We start from the raw sequence: 16,926 nt of genomic DNA, 5'->3' as shown, positions 1-16,926 counted from the left end.
CTGGCTTTAAACCATGAAGCTGGCTGTTTGGTCCACCACCTATTTTGCCTCTCTATGCTTTACTATGTGTCTTTTATATGGCAGGATGCCAATTAATCATTTTTCATTAACTGACATCTGTAAATGCATAATAAAGTACCCCCAGATTTCTGTTCCCCTTGGTTGCTTTAGGATACCAGAAGGTAGGTACAGGACTGTTGAATGCCTGTAGTCAGTATGTGATGTTAGTTTACTTACTTCTGCTTTAGTACAGGTACCCTTCGAATCTTAGAATATATCTACATGCAACATTTTTATCCATTTTGGATAAATTAGTGCATAGGTAAAACCTCTGTGAAGTTTTTTTTTTTCCACCTGTATGCTATTTGGGAGATTCCCCTTCCTGTCTTGTAGGCACAATAAGAAGAGAGAGCAAATCTCAGTAGGGCTGCGTACACATGGGCAGAATAGACTGGTTCAACAGGACCCAGCCAATAAACAGTTCGTGTGTACAGCTATCCGATTAAAGTGAAAATGCATAAAAATATATACAAAGATAAAAAAAATCATCAATTACAATAACAAGCTAATTAGTGTTAGAAACAGATGAATTAATATGTGCAAACAATCCAAAAAAAGTCCAAAGGAAACCCCTCGTAGGCAGAAAAAGTGCAAAAAAAAGTCTATATGCAAATTCATGTGTTGCCAGATTACACTGAACCATTGTAAGTGAGCCACACTCTACACCCGGGTGCACACCCCCACTAACAGGTCGCTTACCAACAGGTAAGATCTCAAGGATGGAGGTCTGGCTGCGCTTTAAAGAGATCTCCCATTGGGATAGGTGGATGATGTGATCTAGGGCTCAGGTCAAAAACATCCAGGCGGCCAAGGCAATCCACATACCAAACTCAGTATAAAATAAAGGCAAAGGAGGATCTTATAGTGTAGTAGTTTGTAAATCCAGCATTTAATAGTTAAAACTACTTAAAATAGGCAAGATGTAAAATCACATGTAACTCAAAAAAAAAAAACAGGACTAGCACGAGGAAGTACTTACCCCATTGCCCCATTGACGACGTTCTATTGGAGGAAACGCGTCGGATGGAGCTACAGTGGTGACGTCATCACTCCCGCCAGGGTGGTAATCGTGTATTTTCTGAGTTACATGCGATTTTACATCTTTTATTGGTTATACAGTATTGTTTCATTTTATATTTATGTGGATACTTAGGGAGTGTAGCTACCACTGGCAGATTATTTACACTGTTTTTGTTTTGACACTTAGCAAAACCGTTTTTTTTTTTTATATATAATATGTACAGCTGTCTTTCTGACAGAAGCCAGTCTATTGACCAGCTTTAAAAGGGAGACACTAGAAAACTAGCATCTGATCAGCACTAGCAGCCAATGGCTTAGATCTGATCAGTGATCTGATCAGTGTGTTCTGGCAGGCGGCAGTCAAACAAAGGCAGAGCGAGGGAGATTGCCACACTAACATCGCTTGTGTTATTACGGCGATCTGTCCGTTTTTTTTTTTTTTTCATTCAGCCTGCTGAACGTGTTTACTAGGCTTAAAGTGCTTGTAAAGCCACTTTGTGTACTTAATAGATTCCCCTATGTTCCACAAAGTTATGTGCCCAGTGTATGTTCTATATCAAAAATATGTAGCTCTAGTCTATACCTTATTTCGTAAACGCCGCTCAGTGCTCAGGTGACTGCCCACTGCTCTCCTCTCCTGATCTGACAACTACAGCGAAAGGGGCTGAGATACCCCCGCTGACGTTAGCAGGGGAGGATAGAGGAGGGAGGTCACGTGAGCGCCGAGCGGCACTCTGAAATAAGGTAAAAAATGGTGTTTTTTTTTTTTGTAAATAAAGCATTTACACTGGACACTGATAACATTATCGAACACTAGGGATTGTATGAAAATTACAAAGTAATTTTAGCAGCAGGAGGGGAGGGGTAGGCACTGATAGGAGCTGACAGACAGGGAGGGGAGTAGAAACAGCAGGATGACAGAGGCACATAAACTGACCACGGTAATCATGGATCAGCAGGCATGATAAATGTGGTCAGTCTACAGAGGGGAGGGCAGCACCAGGCAGGGTCAGCCAGGTATTTCAGGTGATAGAAAGGGCAAAATTACACAGCACAAGTACTGTTCAAAGAAACAGGATCCGTTTTTTTTTTTCATTTTAGGGTTACAATTGCTTTAAGCGTAATTCCCATTATAGACAGTTGTCATTGGGGCAGGTGTCCCCATTTGACTTCTAAGCTTTTGTTTTGGTAAAAACTACAAAATCTTAGCCATCTTTCCTTCACTTTCTGTCTTATGAAAACTTACCTAGACAAATAGAGAGGATGAATCTCCTCAGTAGACAACATTAAGGGTAACTCCACTTTCGTGGGGAAAAGAAAATAGCAAATAAATAAAAAATAATATGGTATATACAATTGCAACACAAGTCATATTGTAATTCAATTTTAATAAAAATTAATTTTCCGTTTCAATCTGCAGCCGCTGTAATTTTCTGAAAATGCAATGCAATATGGCTACCTGGAGTTGTTCTGTACACAGAATGTGTACTGATCACACCCCAGAAACAACATTTCCTGCTTGTGTGATTGGCTCACCAATTTTACCAGAAGTCTGTGTAAGATACAAGTTAGTTTTCAGGCATCCCCTGCAAAAAAAATTAAATTTTTGGTGAGATACCCCCAACAGGAACATGTCTAAAGGGATGCAGGCCCAGCATATTTCCTCATTAGTGCTCTGCAGCTACACAGCTGATTGATAATTATGAAACCACTCCCATTAGACCCACTCAGCATAGGGGCGCAGAGGAACATACAGGGATTTCTTTAGAATAACAAAAAGGTAGGAATCTGCAACAAAGTTTGTTATAATCCTTGTAATGTACAGAGATCACCCAGAGGGGAATGTTTTTTCTCAACAAAAGTGGAGTTACTCTTTAACCGGTTGCCGCCCGCCGCACGACGATATACGTCGGCAGTCAGCCCCGGCCAGGCAAAGTGACGTATATATACGTCACTAGCCTGTTACTTGCTTGGGAGCCAATAGCGGGCGAGCGCGCGCCCGCGGAGGCACGCTCCCGCCCCGGCTCGTTCCCCAGCAAGTCCGTGCGTGTGACCGGCGGACCCAATGTCCGCCGGTCACTCGCCGATCGTCGGTGCAGAGGGAGAAAGTCAGGCAGCTGTTGTAAACAAGCCGCCTGTCATTCTCCCCTGTGTAGAAACAGTGATCATACGGTTCTACTATGTAGGACCATTGATCATTGTTCCTACACTTCAAGCCACAGCCAATCACAGTAAGAATCACGCCCCTAGGGACACACACCACCCCTCCCTCTCAAATAAAGTTAAACCCTTCACTACCAGTGTCATTTTGCAGTAACAGTGCATATGTATAGCACTGATTACTGCAGTAATGTCACTGGTAACCCCAAAAGTGTAGTTGTTTATAGCGCAAAAAGTAAAAATCGCACAGGTGATCAAATACCACCAAAAGAAAGCTCTGTTTGTGGGAAAAAAACGACGTCAAATTCATTTAGGTACAGCGTCGCACGACCGCGCAATTGTCCGTTAAAGTCACGCAGTAAAAAAAAATCGCAAAAAAAACCCTGGTCAGGGAGGGGGTAAAATCTTCCAGGGCTTAAGTGGTTAAACAGATGGAGGTTTTTAACATTTAATAACTCAAGAGGTAGATGATAAAACATACTGACACCATCCATGGAAACTTTCTCCTGCATTCTGTTATTTCTGAGTAATGCACATACAGTAACTTGTAAGACTGCTGTTGAAGAGCAAAGGCGATAATACTGTCAAAGGAAAATAAGAAATACAAGCAGATTTCTCTTTGCAGCCACAGAACACATCTATATTTAAACACACTTTCTCACTGTATGCATAATTGTGTAACGTCATGTAGTGGAAGACTAAATACTTACTGCTATAGACTAAATATTGATGAAAATGGTACTTGAGCTGTACAAAACATATTATGTTTTGCATATGTCATCAGTGCCTAAGCTGTACCATGACGCTGAGCAAGGTAAACTGCATAATAAAAGAAAACACAGAAAACAGCCTTGAAATGGCATAATGTGCAGCCCTTAGCTTGCCTATTCACAGTTAACTCAAAACATGCTATTACTTCAAAGCTTCTAGTGCCTGACTTTGATTAAGCAAAGGCTGTGTGATCATTTAAGTATTTAACCAATAATCAAGCCCCCCATAGCCTGGGATATACCACTAGTTTTTTGTTTTCGTTCAACCCAGCGGGTTAAAAAAAAAAAAAAAAAAAATTGACAGCTCAGGTTGGAGCCGCTGTACTAACAATCCGATGTTAGTATAGCGATCTCCCCTGCTGTTCTATTGTGTTCTGACAGGGGGTCTGGAGACCGCCAAACACTCCAGTCAAGAACACTCAAGGTCTGATTGGGAGCCAATCATCAGACCTTTTTCGGTTGTGCCCCTTTGACATAAGGGGCATGACCAAAAACGAACTGTCAGACCGACTTCACTAGACACGGGCTGAATGTCGCCGGTTTCTATTGAGACGGCCGATGCCGCTCGACATTCAGCCCGTGTGTACTAGGCTTTAAGCACTCACTTAGGGCTCGTTCACACATGTGTCAATATCCTGTGTTTACGTAGCATTTATTTAGCATTTTCAAAGAGGTTGTAAACCCACTCTTATAACTTGTACCTATAGGTAAGCCTTTAATAAGACTTACCTATAGGTACTGTAAATATCTCTGAAACTTGCACCATTTAGGAGATATTTGAATTTCATGCAGCCGATGACGTCATCGGCGCATGAGCTCTGAAGGAACAGCCACCCGTGCCGTTCCTTCAGAGCCCTGTGCCGTGAACGGTGGCTCCCACGCGCATTTGCGGGAGTGATGTCATTGCGCTTCCGGCCAATCAGATGGCCAGAAGACGCGAACCAGGAAGCAGGACGGCCAAACATGTCGGCCATGTCACCGATGAGCAGGCGGCACTGCGGGGGCTTCGTTCTAAGGTAAGTATTTCATAATGAGCTAGTATGCGATGCATACTAGCTCGTTATACCTTTGTCTTACAGGGTTTTTTTTTTTTTTTACATTTTTTTGGGGGGGGTTTACAACCTCTTTAAATCCCTTTAACGCCTGCCATGAATATTTCAATGTCACCCCATAGTGCTATTCACACAGGAGCAGTGTGAATAGCTCAGATGTGATAGGGAGGAGATGCTCAGCATAGAAACTCTCTGAAAACTGAGCATGTGCAGCGCTGCCAACACTGCTCTGAAAAACCCCAAACTGCATTAGGAACATGATCAAAAGGTGGAGACAGAGAAGAGCAGGATCATCCAGGTATTTTTGCAGAATACAGAAATGAAATCCCATAGTGGCTGAATGACTATGAACAGCATACTCATTCAGAAATACACAATGTATTGATAGTTTTTTTATGATGTGGGTTTATTGGAGTTTTATGTGTTCCCCTGATTAAGCTCCCACTGTGCCGATATACAGTTCAAGACTGCCGCTCTCAGCTATGTATCTATATAGTGCAGGAACCTTTTTCTAAGTCGACTTGAGTTGCTCCGATTAGATCGGTTCCATTGCACTGAATGGAGCGCGGCTCAATCGCCTGACAAGTTGCCCCAATGTGAACCGGGACTAAAGGGCCGTACACACTTGACGAAAATCGGACGAAATATCCTCCGATTTTTCTCTGTCTTCTCAGCGTTCATTACCGTTTTTAGTCGACAGTGCATAAATGTTCACGAAATTTCTCGTCCGATTTTTCTTTTTTTTTGGGACATTTGTTTCTAGACTTCCGGGTTGTCAGCAACTTCAGATCATGCACGGTCTTTCGTATCTGATTTTTCACGGACGTACTGCATACACATTAAACGAAAATCGGTCGTCTGGGGACGGACGAAAAGAATTTTGGTGTTTGTCCCTCCGTTTTTTTTCATTGAAAATATCGGCATCGGCTGCTGAAAGTTGTGTACACACTAGGCGAAAATCGGACGATTTCACATCGGGCGGGAATTTTCGGCAGATTTTCTACTAGTGTGTACCCTGCTTTAGAGAGGTTATTAGCATACATCTCCCAAAAAACAATGCCTAAACTCTCTTTCTGACTATTCTTTCAGAAAACTAAGACAAAATAAATGTAACAAGTACACTGTTGCTTCTTGCAGACCATGAGTCCTTTGAGTTGCGCTGACAAACTTTGCCGTTTAGAACCAGGTATTGGCAAATGGAAAATTGCGCTCTGTCTTGCCAGGAGCAAGGTGACTCACATAAAAACAAATACCAGTACTACGTAATTGTTATGTAGACTCCCTGTGTTTATTTTCACCGGGGAGCGTGACTAACAACAATAACCGGTCTAGTTTGAAGACTTTCATGTTATGTAATTCGTAATTCTCAAAATTCGTAAACAGCTTTATCCTTCTTGCATATTAATCACAGTAGCAGTTAGGCAAAGAAGAGAATGCAAAGTGCAGTGCCCGAATAGCAATATCAATTCATCTTTTAGTCATCCATCTTCATGGTTGCTATGGTTAAGTGTACTTTGCACTTCAGCTTTGCACTTTGCAGAACCTTATTGAATAAACACATAATAGACAATTAGGCTCATTGACAAATTCATACATTGTGGTTCCTGCGGTGCAAATTGTTTGTTTTTCCATAATGTACATGCATGCTCCAAATAAGGTTTCCGCACTTTTTTTTATCCATCTCTCTGAAATATTTTGAACATTAAAAAGCTTGAAATCCTACAGCAAGTCAGAGATCATAGAACATATTGAGGAATTAGGTTTTCCAAATGATGTTGGAAATCTTAGTATAGCACTGTGTGAAGCATGTTGTGCAATGTTACCATTTTTGGAATCACTCTGGTGCTGGTACCAAAGCATGCTTGTCAGATTTATATTGTAACAGAACTATAAAACGTATTGCTGTAAGTCTGTTGTAAGGGAACACTGGCTATAAAATAGCAGGTTACATTTATTATCAGTTATCAGCTTGAATGCAGTCCATTCTCAGTATGCTAAAGAAACAACTAGAATTTCAGGTGTATTGAGACTGACTGACCTTTTAAATAAAAGAGTAGTGCTTATGTGTTCTATGTGTGTGTCTATAGGTAGTGTGCAGATGCACCTGCTGCTAGGGAGACAATAGCCATAAATTGGAAACTCAGGCAGACCATAGATTATGCAATTTTCTTTCCTTCTACCAGGGATGGAAGGAAAGAAAATTGCGTGACTCCCTCTTCAACACAGTCAGTGTTAATGAGGGCATCCGTCCTGCAGCGCTATTGTGTTCTGGTTGATGAGAAATGATGGCAAAATACAATGATTAATGTTGCCGGCTATAGCTGGCTGCACTAATCATTCGGGAAAAACCAGACAGGATGGTTCTACACAAGTCGATCGATAGATAAACTTGTGTACAACCAGGGTGCCCATAAATGGTTTGAAATTCGGCCGGTCCCTGCTGAACTCCCTGAATTTCAATCCATATATGGCCGGCTTCAGTTGTTTCCTAGGAACTATTTAGGTGTCTTCTAGAATCCATAAGAATGGCAATTGTGCCTAATCTGGCAGAGAACGGGCAGATCACGTGATGGTCATTTTGATGGGTACCTAGTGATTTTCTGTTGTAACATCATGCCAAGGCATTGATGTTAAACCTAACTAATCAGCTATTCCCAAAGAACCAGCAGCTGTAGGCGTCTTCTAATATTAGTTGGGAGAAATAGGCTATATCTGGTGATCATCATTCTACCTTTACGGGATATATCTTTTAAAATAATTTTATGCCAAAAGCAGGGTTAGAAAATGATGGAAAACATGGTTTCTCCAAATGTCTTATCATGGCATTGGGCAGCACAGTGGCTAAGTGGTTGGCACTTCCTCCTGGCAGGAATAATCGTTAGTTTGAATACCAAGCATGACACTATGCGCTTGGCGTTTGCATATTCTCCCTGTGCCTGTGTGGGTTTCCTCCCACACTCCAAAGACATGCTGGTAGGTAAATTGTCCCTAGTATGTGTATGTATGAATGTGAGGTTGGGACCTTAGATTGTAAGCTCCATGAGGGCAGGGGCTGATGTGAATGTACAATACAGGTAAAGCGCCACGTTGACGGCACTATATAAGTACCTGTAATAAAAAAAAAAAAATCTTTTGATGTTTTAATAGTTCTGGTGGTGAATGAATATATGTAATTAATCGGTTAATATTGGCTTTTTTCTGTTTAATAACTTGTATTTTCTCTCCCTTTCCCATGCCACAGAGAAGGAAGCAATTTAACCCCAGCTCATCATTATCCTGACTTCAGATTTAAGACTTATGCTCCATTAGCATTCCGGTACTTCAGAGAGCTTTTTGGTATAAAACCTGATGATTACTTGGTAAGGATCGCATCTGATTTTCTATGTTTTTGGAAAAAGTCACTTTTCATAGACAAATCTCTATAATAATTTTGTACTATAAGAATCAAATTCATCTTTGGGGAAAACTACCAAAGTGAAAGATAAAAAAATGCAAAGATGTTTTGGAGGCTGCAATTTTTTAAAATGTATTTTTATTTGCCCTTTTAAATAGATATATTACAAGCTTTTGAAGGGAAATGTTTTTCCGATTTGGTCATTTATTTTATTTTAGTTATTTTATTTTTATAAGTTTATAAAATGACACTCAAAGTAGTAATAAACTCTCAGCGTTTTATAGCTTACCAAATTGAGCACGATAAAATAAATGACCCCACTAAACTATTTGTTAAGGGTTTATTATCACATTGAAGCCCAACTCTGGGCAACTAAAACTATCTCTTGCAGTGGGACTGTGCCTGCATTGCAAGGGTTATTTGTTGGTTTTGGTCTAGAGCAGTGATGGCGAACCTTGGCACCCCGGATGTTTTGGAACTACAGTTCCCATGATGCTCTTGCACATTGCAGTGTAGTTGAGCTTCATGGGAAATATAGTTCCAAAACATCTGGGGTGCCAAGATTCGACATCACTGGTCTAGGGGGAAAAAAAGAAGGTTTACTTACCCTATCCTCTGTCCCTCCCTGCAGCTAGACTGGTCTCCATGGCTTCTTCTCCCCCACACTCCAGCATTCTAGGGTCCCAACATTACCAAGACCAAAGAAAGGTCCGTAGCCCTGCACTGGATGTAATGATGATGAGGGACAGTTTATTTTTAGCATAAAACCTGCAAAAAAATCCTGACTTGCAGTGTACTGAATGAAGTATTGGATAAAAAATATCTATACTCACTATTTACTCCTTGGAGTATGCAATCCTAGGCCTCATTCACATGGCAAAAATGTTTTAGCAGTGGCAAGAGTTCATTGGATACCTGCTGCTAGATGTACAGGTGGAAGCAGACAGTTGTGGCCACTAAGCCTGTACAGAGCGATGAAAGGCTAACAGTAGCCGCCACTGTAGAATAGGCCTCTGATGTAATCACAATACCTGTGGTTAGGGACAGATGATTACCCCAGGATGCAAACTGTGGGCCTGTTCTTGCAGCGTTTCCTCATTTGCTTAAATGGGCTGCATTTGGCAGTGATATGGAAGAGCAGGGATAAATCTTGCTGTGGGTGCGAAGCTTGACGGCCATGGCATGTCAACACCCTTGTTCGCTGCCTTTGCAGCATAAGGAGGAGTGGTTGGAGGGCCGCGCTAAAAAGATGGCTCAACCAGCTAACATTAGTTATAGATTTATACTCAAATTAACTGATGCATATAGAGGCTGGTAAGTCTGCCTGGACTCCTAGACATTGATTACCCCGGTCAAAAAAGGGTTAAGTAAGATACAGAGTCCTGTGTAGTGTTTTGTCAACTCTGCAGGGACAAAATTAGCTTTAGGATTTCAAATGAAGGTACTTAAAGTGATTCTAAAGTTGTAATTAACAAACATGTCATACTTATCTTCTCTGTGTAATGGTTTTGCAGAGCAACCACGATCCTCTTCTTTTGGGCCCCCTGCTGGTGGGCCTGGTTCCTCCCCCCTGCCGAGTGCCCCCAATAGCAAGCCTCTTGCTATGGTGGCACTTAAGCAGGCTTGCTCCCGAGCCGCGATCCTGTGAATGGACATTGTGCGTGGTTCGGCCCCCTCTCTCCTCATTGGCTCACTGGCTGTGATTGACAGCAGCAGGAGCCAATGAAGAGAGAGAGAGACCCGGGAGAGCCGCTGCTCTCATGCACATTGCTGGATCGAGATAGGCTCAGGTTATTGTTAGGGGTGGCTGGGGGTTGGGGAGTTGCACCCAGAAGGTTTTTTACCTTAATGCTTATGCAAGAAGGTAAAAAACCTTCTGCCTTTAGAACCACTTTAAAAAAAACTGTATATGTACATATACTGTAAATGATAAACTGCTATGTACAATTTTGCACTTCACCAGATCAAGAGTTTACTTTTATTCCTTCAATGTCCTGTCCTGTATTCTCTGAAAGGTTTAGCAGGATTCAAGCTGCATTAAACTACTGCACTCATGTTTTATCCAAATGGGTTAAAAGCTGCCGAAACATACCGTATTACAATCTCTGATCTTAATATAATTGATATTTTTGTAACCATTGATTGTAGTAATTATTTCATGGAAACATATAATTAGACCTAAATACCCCTAAGTATTTTTTCTCATTAAATTCTAATTGAGAGCGCTTATGAGTTAATTGAAATGTTTATGCATTTATTTCCAGAAATATTGTGCGTGTGCACCTTTTACCCTTGACCTGAAAACTGTTCACATAGATAGAGTCAGGGCTAATTCACATTTTGTGATTCTTGAGCACAGGAAACAGTGTGGTTTCTGTCTGAGTTCTAGCATTCTATATTGCAATCATTAAAATTGTATTTGTTGCCAGCAGCAGCCAGTTAGATGTCAGTTGTCACATTTTGTGAGGTGTTTTTTTTTTTTTTTATAAAATTAAAGGCAATGTGTAATGTAAATGGTGTAGAAAACACATGGACAAGAGAAAATGGTTTCATTTCCCCAATATAAGGATGGCACAAAATTGAGCATGTGCAAACAAGTATGTTCCTAAACAATCGTTTGGTAGTCAGATCTCCTGATCACTTGTCTCTTTCTGCTCTTTAAGGTTTTCTTTAGAGGAGTGTTCAAGTTAATTCAAATAATAATGTCTTTTTTTTTTTCCAGTATTCACTGTGCAGTCAACCTTTGATTGAGCTATCTAACCCAGGCGCAAGTGGCTCCATCTTTTATGTATCCAGTGATGATGAGTTTATTATCAAAACTGTACAGCACAAAGAAGCAGAGTTTCTTCAGAAATTGCTTCCTGGCTATTACATGGTGAGTTAACTCAGGAATATTGTGCTGAGCGAGCATGCGTCAGAATTTTTTGAGAAAATATTTAACAAGCCAATGATGAAAGATGATAGGTATATCATGTAGCTTTTGTTTGTTGCTTACTCTATTTATGTATACTTTCTGGTACTTTCTATTAGACTTCATGAGCTCAATTTAGGCTGGTAACACGAGTGATTGTGCTACTAGCGATCTTGGCACTGACAATTTGTCAAAATCGCCAAGGCCAGGATTGCTAATAGGCTGCCTGTGTTGTCCCTAAGAAAAGACATACATATATATGGAAGGAGCGCCCGACCAAAAGGTAAGAGCCAAATTAATTTACTGATATTGTGTTAAAAGACAGCCAATGCATTATGGGGGTTAAAGGAACTCCCCCTTCATCAGGGCCTCAGTTAAAAATGAGGACCTTGAGTGGACTCAAAGTAAGGCTTTCCTGTTTGAATGTGTGCAGGGAAGCTGATTGCTTGATTAGGATTCCTAGCCAGGAGTATCTACATCAGCAGTCAAAATAGGAGCCCATACAAGGTTCTAATTTTTAACTAAAGCCCTGATGAAGGGGGAGTTCCTTTGACCCCCCTTAAACAAGTTGGCTGCATTTAACAGAATATCAATAAACTAATTTGGACTCTTTTATCTTTTGGTCTGGTGCTCCTTTCATATACAGTATACACGTCGTTTCTAGTAACCTGCTGGAATGCCTACTGAAGGGTGGCCTAACCTGAGCCAGTAGGCTCTTCAAATGTTTTTTGCCCTCTCACTACCTTGTTTATACTCATATCAAAGTCCCAGCGCCTCTTGGATGGCTTTTTTTTCATTGGTATTTCGTCCCTTAGGAATTACTTCCTCTGTAGTTGAAGCAGTGGTATGTACCTCCCACCCCATCATTAGCAATCGAGATTCAATAGCCTTTGGGCCATCTTTCTGAGTGTGGCTACAGAAGAAGTAATTCCATAGGGACAGACAAGAAACCTTTTTAGCAATACTGCCATTGGTCATTAGTCACTAGCAGCAAAATCACCTGTCATGGGCCAGCGTTCCAGAATGCAACATGGGATGCATGGATGACTGTATATTTATGAGTGAAAAATGAAAGATATTTTGTGAGGGGCAGGTCCCATATACGATCAAGCCAAGAGGCTGGAGGGATATCCGGGCCGTGCCCTACCAGAAGCATGAATTTGAATAAAAATTAAAAAAAAAAACAATTTTTTTATTTTTATTTTTTATATATAATGGTCCTTTATCTAGGAATTTCTACCACAACTTACCATCAGTCTATGCCTATAAAGTCCCATGCTTCTGGTAGGGCACGGCCGGATATCCCTCCAGCCTCTTGGCTTGATCGTATATCGGACCTGCCCCTCACCAAATATCTTTATTTTTTCATTTATGTTTTAGGGATGTGGCAATGAACCAGCACTCCTTCATTTTTTCACTAAGTATATTTATGAGATATTCTAATGTGAGAAAGAATCATGTGCTTTGAAAATCAGACATAAGCGTCCATTGTTCAGCTGGGCATAATATTAAGATGAAAGTTTAGCAATTCTCGGATATCTGTTTCGATCCATGCTTGAATAAATGTCATGACTGTGCTGGAATTAATATCATATGACAAGCATGCATTGTGTCTATGTATATTGCTACACATGACCTTGAAATGGAGTTTGTCAATATTTAGCCTAGTGTACCAGCTCCATCTTTGGACCTTATCATTTCTCCCTAGCACTTCTCTTACTTTTTTTTGTAAGCGTTTGCAGATTGCTGTCACTCAGATTTATGTTTTTGTTTTTTTTGTGTGTGTGTGTGTGCATTTGAATCTAGAACTTGAATCAAAACCCCCGGACCTTGCTGCCCAAATTTTATGGACTATATTGTCTTCAGTCTGGAGGCATAAACATTCGACTTGTTGTAATGAACAATGTACTGCCACGGTCCATGAAAATGCATTATAAATATGACCTCAAGGGTTCCACATATAAGCGGAGAGCATCTCGGAAAGAACGGGAGAAATCTTCCCCCACATACAAAGACCTGGATTTTATGCAAGATATGCCCGAAGGAATATATTTTGATCCTGAGACTTACAGTGCATTGATGAAAACACTACAGAGAGACTGTCGTGTGAGTAAAAGTTCTGGCTTTGTGTGTTTATTTATGGCTGTTTTCTGTAGTTTATCACACTACAGTCCACCAGTATTTTGATGAAACAATTTACAGCACTATTTTTGAAGTTCATAAGCTTATGACCACTTTTAGTCCTTGAGTAATAACTACAGCAAATCATTCTAAAAGTGCTTAAAATATTTGGTTTGGTGAATGAACAGCAATTTATCTCTTATTTTTGTGAAAGCTGAGATGTAAAAGAATGGGAAGTAGAAGAGACATACATTTTTTTTTCTGTAGCTCCTTAAAGTGTTATAAAAACCTCATGGTGAAATCCAATATATAACAACATACTGCGGGGCTTACTGTGTTTGCTCTGTGCATTCTTTCTGCAGGCTGTCACTGGTTTGCATTATGTCTTGGAGTCTTCCCTTCTGCTTCAGTTTTGCTTTGAGGGTTGCTCCGCAGCTCTGCAGGGTTACCTTCGAGCCACCCATGTGTGCAGGCTTAAGTGTCCTTGCGGGCGCAATTAAACCTCTGACAGGTGTGCATGCCTCTTGTTATTATTGCACTTAGGGATGGGAGTGGTCATGTAACATTGCATGCTGCGCCAGGTAGTGGGAAATTCATTCAAGGACGCGGCTTGCATGCGCAGTTTAAACACAGGGGGAGAGCATAAGCGTTACAAAAAACTCAGACAGGCCTGGGGTGGAGGTGAGCATGTGCTATGTTCTCAGGGCGATGCAACACCAACAATAGTGACGTGATGATCACATGACTTTTGTAGTGCATGGCCCTACGTTTCCCTACCAGATGTTCAATGAAGAGCAAACAAAAGTAAAATAAAACAGGGATATGTTCTTCAAAAATAGTTTAGGCTTGAGGCTGCATTTGTGTAAGGGAACACTTTACAGTAAAAGTGGGGGATTTAATACTTATCAAGTTTTGAGGCCTGGCTCACCAGCCACATCTGCATGATGGTGTCATTGTGTAGTGAATACAGCAATAATCGTTTAATGCAGCAATATCGTGGCACACATCAAATTGTATCAAAACACTGCAGCAAAACTTTCTTTTTCACTAAAAACTGAGAAGGGTTAGAACCTCTGTCAGGTTTTAAATGCTGTCTTTGTGCCCATTGAAAAGGTTTCTCCTCACTTGTTTAGGAAATTAAAGAGATACTGTCCCGTTGCCCATGAATGGCAAAGTGAAATTGTCTCTGTTAAGGCCATCCCCTGACCCTCTATATACTTACTTTACCTTCCTTGCAGCCCCTCGCTCCTCCACAGCTATAGGACTTTTGGGTATGGAGGAGCATGGGGCCTGCCTCCTGGTTGCGGTTGGTTCCCGGGCCCTACAGCCAAGTACTGTCACTTAATCAGGGGAGTGACGTCACTGCACCCCTGAGTTTCTGATACAGCCGATCTAAGGGCTGGCTGCAGATGAGTCAGGAGTTGCAAAGGGCACAGATAAGATAAGCAAATTTGTCAGGGCATACACTTTCCAGAGACACTTAAATGGACAAGGTGACCGTATCTCTTTAAAAACAATCCTCCTAAAGTGGATGTAAACCCTGTCCTATACCCAGTGAAGTGAACAGCTTTATATGATACGAAACAATGAAACAAGTCTCCCTACATAAGTTTTATTTGTATATCTGCTGTCTTCAGCTTTCTACACTCTTCAGAAAGTGCAGATGATGTTACGAATCTCTTTTCCTGTTCCAGCTCCAGCAGTGGGTGCGGAGTCTGGGCTTACACTGTGTGTGAGCTGATTGGAGGAAAGGCACACACCCCTCTCTCCACATAGGCAGAGGGACAAGAAAACATGCAGTGCTGCAGTCTGAATATACCAGCTCTCTGCTAATCTACCTCTAAGCCCCCTCCCTGACAATTTTTCAGCTGCTTTTATCTCAGTTGGAGAGCTTGTCAGAAGTTATCATGATGATAACAGAGGAACAGAGCAGCAGCAGAAAGACACGGCACAGTTTTGGAGAGAGATAAGTAAACACTACAGATATTTGTGGCTAGGTCAGATTTCATGAATGGGGTTTTTAACCACTTTAAAGGCATTGTAAACTTTTGATTGCTTTTATTGTTTTAACTAGGTATTATGCAGTTATATTCCTTGTGCAGTTTGTTTGCATTAACTTGTAATAGTGGGCTCATATGTTGTGGCTGTAGTGTCAGGGCCAATCGATTGCCCTGTGTCCATGCATTGCTTCAGCTAGCTTGTCCCTGTGTGCCAAAGAGAAAACTCAACTTTCTGTTCTGGCGCACACAGCATCCAATCCATGCCTTGTCACCCACTATGTGTTGCATTACAAAAATGGGGATGCTAATATGATCAAGCACATCAGCTCCAAAGTGCAAGTAAGCTGTGTCTCTATGAATGCTCTGCCTACTTGTGTCTGTCAGATCTAATTACTATGCATACTATATTGTCAAAAGTATTGGGACACCTGCCTTTACGTGCACATGAGCTTTAATGGCATCCCATTCTTAGTCCATAGGGTTCAATATTGAGTTTTCCCATCCTTTGCTGCTATAACAGCTTCATCTACTCTGGGAAGGCTGTCCACAAGGTTTAGGAGTTTGTCTATGGGAATGTTTGGCCATTCTTCCAGAAGTGCATTTGTGAGGTGAGGCATTGATGTTGGACGAAAAAGCCTGGCTTGCAGTCTCTGCTCTAATTTATTCCAAATGTGTTCTATCGGGTTGAGGTCAGGACGCTGTGCAGGCCAGTCAAGATCCTCCACCTCAAACTCGCTCGCTCATCCATTTCTTTATGGACCTTGCTTTGTGCACTGGTCCAGATCATTTGGTGGAGGGGGGATTATGGTGTGGGGTTATTTTTCAGGGGTTGGGCTTGGCCTCTTAGTTCCATGGAAGCGAATTCTTAAGGCGTTAGTTAACCATGACATTTTGGACAATTTCATGCTCCCAACTTTGTGGGAACAGTCTTGGGATGGCTCCTTCCTGTTCGGACATGACTGTGCACCAGTGCACAAAGCAAAAGGTAAAGAGTCCCCACTATTCGGGAGCCACGATGTTGGTAGCCATTGTCCCAATTAGAACATGTGTAGACCGAGAACCCCCTAAGTAGGTGGGACTTTTTAGGCAATCAAACATCAGATCGAATAAAATCATATATTTATTAGTTTGTATTAAAATACAATAAAATAGATAATGGTGTGATTGGATAATACAAAAAACAGAAAACAGAAATTTCTGTGTACAAACAAATAAAAATGTATCACGGCTTAATCCGTGTGATCATTGGGATGAGCGGGACATCTATACATATCAATTTCGCCAAGCTAACCGACGCGTTTCAAACCTTTCCTTAGGGGTATTGTAAATGGAGACATGGATATTCATACATTCAGTAAAGATAGTCCAGATGATAGTGAGCAGTGTGGGTTAAAACCAGAAAGGAAAAAAAGGAAGAAGATAAAGTTGTCTTTGCCGC

General features: G+C 41.2%; 1 protein-coding gene across 2 annotated transcripts in view; it reads left to right on the top strand.

Moving 5' to 3' along the window:
- PIP5K1B (phosphatidylinositol-4-phosphate 5-kinase type 1 beta) overlaps nt 1–16,926 on the top strand; it is a 152,811-nt gene that overhangs the window by 45,860 nt on the left and 90,025 nt on the right. For both annotated transcript variants that reach the window (XM_082256004.1, XM_082256003.1), the window contains exons 5-7: nt 8,304–8,421; nt 11,179–11,331; nt 13,174–13,473. In XM_082256004.1, coding sequence (XP_082112130.1) covers nt 8,304–8,421; nt 11,179–11,331; nt 13,174–13,473 — 571 coding nt within the window. The remainder of the gene's footprint in view (nt 1–8,303; nt 8,422–11,178; nt 11,332–13,173; nt 13,474–16,926) is intronic.

The sequence above is a fragment of the Pelophylax lessonae genome (assembly GCF_965119305.1).
Source record: "Pelophylax lessonae genome assembly, chromosome: 1".
NCBI classification, from domain to species: Eukaryota; Metazoa; Chordata; class Amphibia; order Anura; family Ranidae; genus Pelophylax; species Pelophylax lessonae.
This window is presented reverse-complemented; position numbering and strand designations above follow the sequence as displayed.